Source organism: Orycteropus afer, unplaced genomic scaffold, assembly GCF_000298275.1.
Source record: "Orycteropus afer afer isolate SDZICR_OR568_19922 unplaced genomic scaffold, OryAfe1.0 scaffold00266, whole genome shotgun sequence".
Taxonomy (NCBI): Eukaryota; Metazoa; Chordata; class Mammalia; order Tubulidentata; family Orycteropodidae; genus Orycteropus; species Orycteropus afer.
Genome location: NW_006921853.1, coordinates 2,900,999 through 2,908,428, shown reverse-complemented (window position 1 = coordinate 2,908,428; position 7,430 = coordinate 2,900,999). Strand labels below are relative to the sequence as shown.

The 7,430-nt window shown below is 42.0% G+C and overlaps 1 protein-coding gene across 1 annotated transcript in view; it reads left to right on the top strand.

Moving 5' to 3' along the window:
• LOC103204948 (eukaryotic translation initiation factor 3 subunit C) overlaps positions 1-7,430 on the top strand; it is a 34,734-nt gene that overhangs the window by 15,765 nt on the left and 11,539 nt on the right. Inside the window, exons 8-14 of the mRNA XM_007950185.2 lie at positions 1,673-1,832; positions 1,978-2,081; positions 2,401-2,542; positions 2,719-2,844; positions 2,979-3,072; positions 4,202-4,392; positions 4,630-4,854. Coding sequence (XP_007948376.1) covers positions 1,673-1,832; positions 1,978-2,081; positions 2,401-2,542; positions 2,719-2,844; positions 2,979-3,072; positions 4,202-4,392; positions 4,630-4,854 — 1,042 coding nt within the window. The remainder of the gene's footprint in view (positions 1-1,672; positions 1,833-1,977; positions 2,082-2,400; positions 2,543-2,718; positions 2,845-2,978; positions 3,073-4,201; positions 4,393-4,629; positions 4,855-7,430) is intronic.

The window sequence follows — 7,430 nt, the reverse complement described above, 5'->3', positions numbered from 1 at the left end:
CAGCATTTGTTATTTTCTGTCTTGTTGAACTTTGATACTAGTGCTGGAGCAAGATGGTATCTCATTGTTGTTTTGATTTGCATGAGATAGAAATTCTTGAATAAAGTAATTAAATCTAGTATCTTTGACCCTTCCTGATAAATTGCCATGTTGAACTCTTAATCACATGTGGGCAACTGAGATTTTTGTTTTGAAACATGGATAATATTTAACAGTGGAAAAGATTAGCAGTGGAGAAAAGAAGGAAAAGGTAAAAATGAAAGAATGAAAGGAAAAAGACATAATAAAATGTAAGTCACTTTTGTCAACAATGGAGCTTGACCTGAAGAAGCTTCTACATCTGATATCACAGTTGACCTATGGAGTCCTGCAGAGATCCTGTCTACTTCAAGCAGGGATCAGCTTCTGGAGGACTTTTTTAGTGCTCCCCGAAATAGATCTCTAGTAGGACTGTATGTCCAAGTTGTTCGATCCTAAGCAGGGTGTATGATGTCCAGGGTCTTAAGCTCAGTAGTTGTGATTAAGGCTAACTTTTGCTTATGGTGTCTCTTAATAGCCTTTTGTCAAGGAAAAATTCTTAGTTCAACTAGCAAGTTTAGAAAGCATTACTAAGATACTCAGATTTCAATAAAATGAAATTGTAAATGTTTAAATGATGGTTTGTGATAATCATAGATAAGAATTCAAGTCCCTGCTGAGTCTTTCTGCAGAAATTTTTCACCAGCATTTGTATAATAAATGCTGACATAATTTGTTCCTGTTATTTAGATTTGTTACCAAACTCATTGTCATAGAATTGATTCTGACTCATAGCAGCCCTGCAGGACAGAGTTGAGTTGCACCATAGGGTTTCCAAGGCTATGATCTTTACAGAAGCGGACAGCCATGTCTTTCTTCCATGGAGCAGCTGGTGGGTTTGAACTGGTATTAACATTTTCATTAGCATCTGAGTGCTTAACCACTGTGCTACCAAGGCTTCTTATATTTTGTTCCATAAATATTAAAATTTGTTGGTAGTGTCTGGCAAAAATGACTTAGACAGTTTAGAGGTAGTAATTTTTTCCTGTTTTGTGGGAACATTTTGCTGTGTTGCACAACTTTTAAAAAATTCTGAATTTTGATTACTCGATTGTCAAAAAAAAAAAAAGAGAGAGAGAGAGAAAGAAAAAGCACACTCTAGGAGGAGTAATTTTTTTGTATGTGCTCCCCATCCCCATCTGCCCTCCCCTCCAATAAATTGATTAGTTGGTGACTGATAAAAAGATTTTTCTGGGTGGGCCAACTAGTATCAAAGAAAACAATTTCATTTATTTATGGATTCCTTGGAAAACCTTGGGGATTAGCTGTGAAGTGAGGAGTGACGTGACAGGTTGTTTCTTTGTTGACAGTAGTAGCCTTGTTAGCACCTCTGCATTATTAGATTTGATCATGTCATCCCCCTCATAAGAATTTCTTAGTTGATATAGTGTGACAGACCTCAGTAAGTAGACTAGCACATTCAAATGTGCTGTATGAATCTTGCTTTGTGGTTAATTCTGATACGTAGGTCAATATTGTATAGTGTAACTTGGACCAAGGACTTGGTAGAGGAAAAGAAGAAGTTCGTGGGAAGAAGAAGCCTCAGAATTGGTGAGGGGACAGATCTTTCATTTTCTCATTTGCCTCCTTACAGGGCCCCTACCACAGAAGAGGACAAGAAGGCAGCTGAGAAGAAGCGGGAAGACAAAGCCAAGAAGAAGCATGATAGGAAATCTAAACGGTTGGATGAGGAAGAGGAAGACAATGAAGGCGGGGAGTGGGAACGTGTCCGGGGTGGAATGCCCCTTGTTAAGGTGAGGATTTTAGGGTTGAAATGAATTGGGAGAGCATAATCAAGTCCCAGTGAATTGGGAGAGCCCGCCTATTCAAGTTGGAAGAAAGCTTAAGGTGAGAAGAGGCCCCTCTGGGCCTGAACGTGATGAGACGTGTTTTGCTCAGGAGAAGCCAAAAATGTTTGCCAAGGGAACTGAGATCACCCATGCTGTTGTCATCAAGAAACTGAATGAGATCCTACAGGCCCGAGGCAAGAAGGGAACTGATCGGTAAGATTTGTGGATGTGGACTTTGGGATTACAGGGCAAAAGCTCTTTTTCTTTCTTTTTTTTTTTTTTAAAGACACAGGCAATGGAAAACACTTGGAGGAGCATAAGAGTTAGAAAGAGGGAAAAAAAAAAAAGAGTAGAGGCTGGTGGGGAAAATAGTCTTGATTTGGAAGGATCTGTATGCAGCCACAGTAGAAGAACAGTGTACTTAGCTCATACCAGTCCAGTTTCTGCCATTTACTTTCATTGTGTCCTTAGACTAAGTACTTTTTGGTGTTGATTTGGTTCCAAAGCCTCACCCAGTGTTATGTCCCTCTAGTGCAGCACAGATTGAGCTGCTACAGCTCCTGGTTCAGATTGCTTCAGAAAACAACCTGGGGGAGGGTGTCACCGTCAAGATCAAGTTCAATATCATTGCCTCTCTATATGACTACAACCCCAACCTGGCCACATACATGAAGGTGAGTGCAATGAAGTGGGGCATCTGAGAGCTGCATTGAGTGGGTCAGGAGAAGTTCTTAGTGTCTTAAAACTGGGAGACTATGGAAAAAGTTTTTGGTAGATGGAGGTCCATCGATTCTTGGGCTTCTGCTTACTTCATCCTTATACGTCTAACTGTTGTCTGATCTCTTGGCAGCCAGAGATGTGGCAGAAGTGCCTGGACTGCATTAATGAGCTGATGGACATCCTGTTTGCAAATCCCAACATCTTTGTTGGGGAGAACATTCTGGAAGAGAGTGAGAACCTGAGCAGTGTTGACCAGGTAAAGGGAGTTGGCGGGATAATTGGAGGGAGAGAGAGGTGTATATTGTCTGCCCAGGAAGACTCAGTGGAGACATGTGTTTGGGATTAAGTTCTGGGCTAATTTATTTATTCCTACTTTGCCTTCCTCTTTAGCCATTGCGAGTCCGTGGCTGTATCCTAACCCTGGTGGAACGAATGGATGAAGAATTTACCAAGATAATGCAGAATACTGATCCTCACTCCCAAGGTGAGCCTGAGCAAGTGTGGACTTTGGTGAGAGGGAAAGTACAGGTGAGAATTGGAACTTCAGGGTTTTTGCAAAGATTATAATTAATAAGTGTTTAGAAAGCCAGCTCTTACCCTGGCATTCACACTGGAAGCCTGGTAAAGATGCAGATTGTGGGGCCTGAGATTTTGCATTTCTGACAAGTTCCCAGCTGGTACTGCTACTCTGGGGACACACTTTGACAGCTTTTGCAGTAAGCCATCTCTACACTCAGCTTGCTTAGCTTGGATCAGAGATACTGGAATGGGAAAGGGTAGGATACTGACTCAGTAAAAAACGTGAGTTCCTGATGTGCCTGCCAAGTCAAGGTGATGAACAAGGCAGCCAAAGGTCTTCATACTCATGGAGCTTACATTTTGATGCTGAAGAAAGACAGCTCAACAAACAACTTCAAAAACCAAATCAAATTCATGCCATTGAGTAGATTCTGACTCGTGACTCCTATTGGGTTTCCAATGCTGTCTATCTTTACAGAAGCAGATTGCCTTATCTTGCATTCTGTGGGTTTGAACCACTGACCTTCTGGTTAGTAGCCAAATGCCTTAAACCAGAGCTCCTTTCAACAGATAACTAAACAAGGTAACTTCAGATAATGTGAAGTGCTAATTAGGAATTAAAGTAGTGATGCTGTGCTGGAGAGAGACTGGAATGGTAGTTGCTTTAGATAATGGTTAAGGAAAGCGTTTTGGGTAATGGTCATTTAAAGAGATCCAAGTGATGAGGAGAGGTTAACCAGAGGAAGAATTTGCAGAAGAGAGTACCTGCCAGATAACAGGGAGCTCGGCACACCCCAGGAATAGAAGGGCCAGTGTGGATTGAGTGCAGTAAAGGAAGGGGAGACTCCTAGGATTATGTCAAGGACTGAAACCATGCAGGTGATTGTTGACTAATTGAGGAGTTGGAATTTTTATCTAAGCAGTGGGATGGAAAGATTGTAAATCCTGGGAGAGGAGGTTATCTTCAAGGCATAGTGAGTAGACTTTTCTGACAGGTGCAGAAGACACACATAGGAGTAATGAGATTGGGACAAATGCTTGGGAAGGAAGCGTGGATGCTTGACTGGGATGTGGGTGGGTGCTTTCCCTTCCAGAGTACGTGGAGCATCTGAAGGATGAGGCACAGGTGTGTGCCATCATCGAGCGTGTGCAGCGCTACCTGGAAGAGAAGGGCACGACAGAGGAGATCTGCCGAGTCTATTTGAGGCGCATCCTCCACACCTATTACAAGTTTGATTACAAGGCCCATCAGCGACAGCTTACTCCTCCTGAGGGCTCCTCTAAGGTGAGTGCTCAGCAATGGTGTCAGAGTGAAGAGAGATGTGTCAATCTGTCCTGTCTGTTTAAGACTTTATGACGAATCTGTTCTCCAGGGTCTTCTGAGGTGGAACAGGGAGGGATAGATACTCTGAGGGATGCGAATGAAGTTGGCTGGGGTCTCATCTTTGGTTGTTAGAGCCTGAGCATTTAGAGCCGTTGTCTTTGCTGTATCTCCTTCTCCAACAACCTCTGCTCTCCCCAGTCTGAGCAAGACCAGGCAGAAAATGAGGGGGAGGACTCAGCGGTGCTGATGGAGAGACTGTGCAAATACATCTACGCCAAAGACCGCACAGACCGCATCCGCACGTGCGCCATCCTCTGCCACATCTACCATCATGCTCTGCACTCCCGCTGGTACCAGGCCCGTGATCTCATGCTCATGAGCCATCTACAAGACAACATCCAGCACGCGGACCCACCAGTCCAGGTGAGTGCTCTGGGGATGGTGGAGAGAGAGGCCAGGCCCTGGTCCTTTTTTTGGGAAAACCAGTTCTGTCAGAGTAGTCACCTTTCTGGCTGGTGCAAATTTAAATAGAGACTTGGTCTTTCCCAGATGCCAATACTTTTTGATTGTCATGCATGTTAACATGTATTTATTTAGCACTGTGCTAAGAGATTTAGATTCATCCAACATTTATTATATCTACTGTGTTCCTGGTTCAGAACATTAAGAATTCATCTTACTAAAAAATATGAAGAAGACCCATTCCTCTTCAGAGAGCTGTTAAATTCAGAGGAGAGGCAGGCACCCAAATGCAGTGGAACAGCTAACCTTTTCAGGGGCATTCATAGCCCTCCTGTTATGTGTGCGTGATGGTTAGGAGCACAGGCTTAGGGTTTAGATCGTCTGGGTTTGAGTGTGTGACTTCGTCAGTTAGCTTGCTGAATGGACTTAATGAGTCTCCTCAGTTTTCTGATCTGCAGAATGAAGATGATAATATACCTCTCTCACAGGGTCGTGAGTACAAAGTGTTTTGGGCTATAAGAGTAGGCTGAAACATTCCAACAGTTATGAGGATAGGGCAGAACCAGGCAGTGTTTTGTTCTGTTGTACATAAGGTCACCGTTAGTCGGAGCGGACTCAAGGGCTGCAAAACAACAAAGCACGTGAAACTGAGGTCTGACGTACGATGCGTATAAGCTGTTAACATCGAGAAAGAAAGAGTGTTATGTATAGTTTTTGTTAAATTTGTTTAAATAGCAGATATTTTCTTGAATGCCTTATGTCATGCCAGAGGACACTGTGTTGGCACTAGGGATATCCCGTCTGTGGCTTCCTGTCTTCCACAAAGTGCCAGGACCTTTGAGGTTTTCCTAGGAAATGCTGTCATCAGATATTTGACTCTCTGGTTTTATGAAAGTTTGTGGTGGTTTTCCACTCTGGTTTAAGGAGCACCTTCATATTCACTGACTCTTTCAGTCCTTAGACCAGCAGGGATTGTTTACAGATGCAGAAACTGACTCAGAGTTCAGTCACTATCCAAGCCCCAAGGGTTCTTATTCCAGTTTTTCTTAAATGTCCAGTGTCTGGGTGCTTTGCTCGGTGGCTTAGCCTTGCACTATTCAGGTGTTAAAGTTGGGCGTCTATGTGCATGTGTTTGTACTTAGGTCTCTGAGTCTTAGCTTTCCTTGCAAGATCATTGTCTGGTGGTTCATTTGTAAAGAACACTTTTTAACTGAAAAACCCCCTGCCAGTATTTCTTAAACTTTAGATGTTGTACTTACAGCTTGACAGTTTTTACCATATCTGCATACAGCCTATACTGTGATTTACTTAACATTTTCTTTCTAATTGACTTTTCTAATACTTTCATGTGTATTTATAAAGGGTACTTGATATTTGTATGGTAAATGAAAATTAACCATAAAATAAATATGATGAAAACAAAAGAATTATTAAATTCTAAGTTGTGTTTCAAGCCTGCTATCTTAAAAATGGAGTTAAAACTGAAAACTCACTGACATCAAGTCGATTCCAACTCAGAGAGACCCCTTTTGGGTTTCTGAGGCGGTAAATCTTTACAGAAGTAGTTTGCCCAGTCTTCCTTCCGTAGAGCAGCTGGTAGGTTTGAACTGCCAACCTTCTGGTTAGCAATTAGATGCCTTAGGCACTACATCACCAAAGCTTAGCAAGGTGGTAATTATTGTATTTGCACCAAGCAAATGGTGTCCAATCATAAGAAAGAAAGAGGAACTCTGTGTCTGTTGAGTGAGTGTTAGGTAATGCACTGTCTGCCATTACCTGAAGTTACACATTTGACACTGGTCATGTTCTTGAACTTCTCTTTTGTAGCTATACTTCATCTCTTAGTGATATCACTAGAGTACCTGGCTTTCAATAACGTACAGACATTAATGTTCTCCTGAATTCCATGCTTACTAATCCAGCTGCCTACTTGACACCTCTACTTGGATCCTATGATTATCTCAAAAATCACTTGTTTAAACCCATACTGCTAGTCCCCCACCAATGTCTTATGAAAATGCCAAAAATATACAAAAGTTGGAAGAATTTCGTAGCAAATGCCCACCACCGAGATTCTACTATTAACATTTACTATTGGGTCCGACTCAACAGCACATAATAACAACATGCTTAGTTTAGAGTCTCTTGGTGGTGCAAAAAATTAAACAGTGAACTACTGAGCAAAAGGTTGGTGTTTCATACTCACCCAGAGATGCCTCAGAAGAAAGGCCTGTTGATCTGTTTCTGAAAGGTCACAGTCTTGAAAACCCCATTGAACACATTTCTACTCTGAAACACATGGGGTTGCCGTGAGTCAGAACTGATTCATCCGCAGCTGTTTTCTGGCTTACTTAATCACATAGCTGTCCATCTCTCTCTCTTCATGTATTGATTAATCGTACATTTGGATGCATTGCAAAGTAAATTGCAGATGTTATTACACTTCCTAGATACTTAAGCACAAATATTGCTAGCTAGAGTTCAGTGTTTTAGTTTGGTTTTCTTTTGAGGTAGAAGTTGCAATGAAATGTACAGTT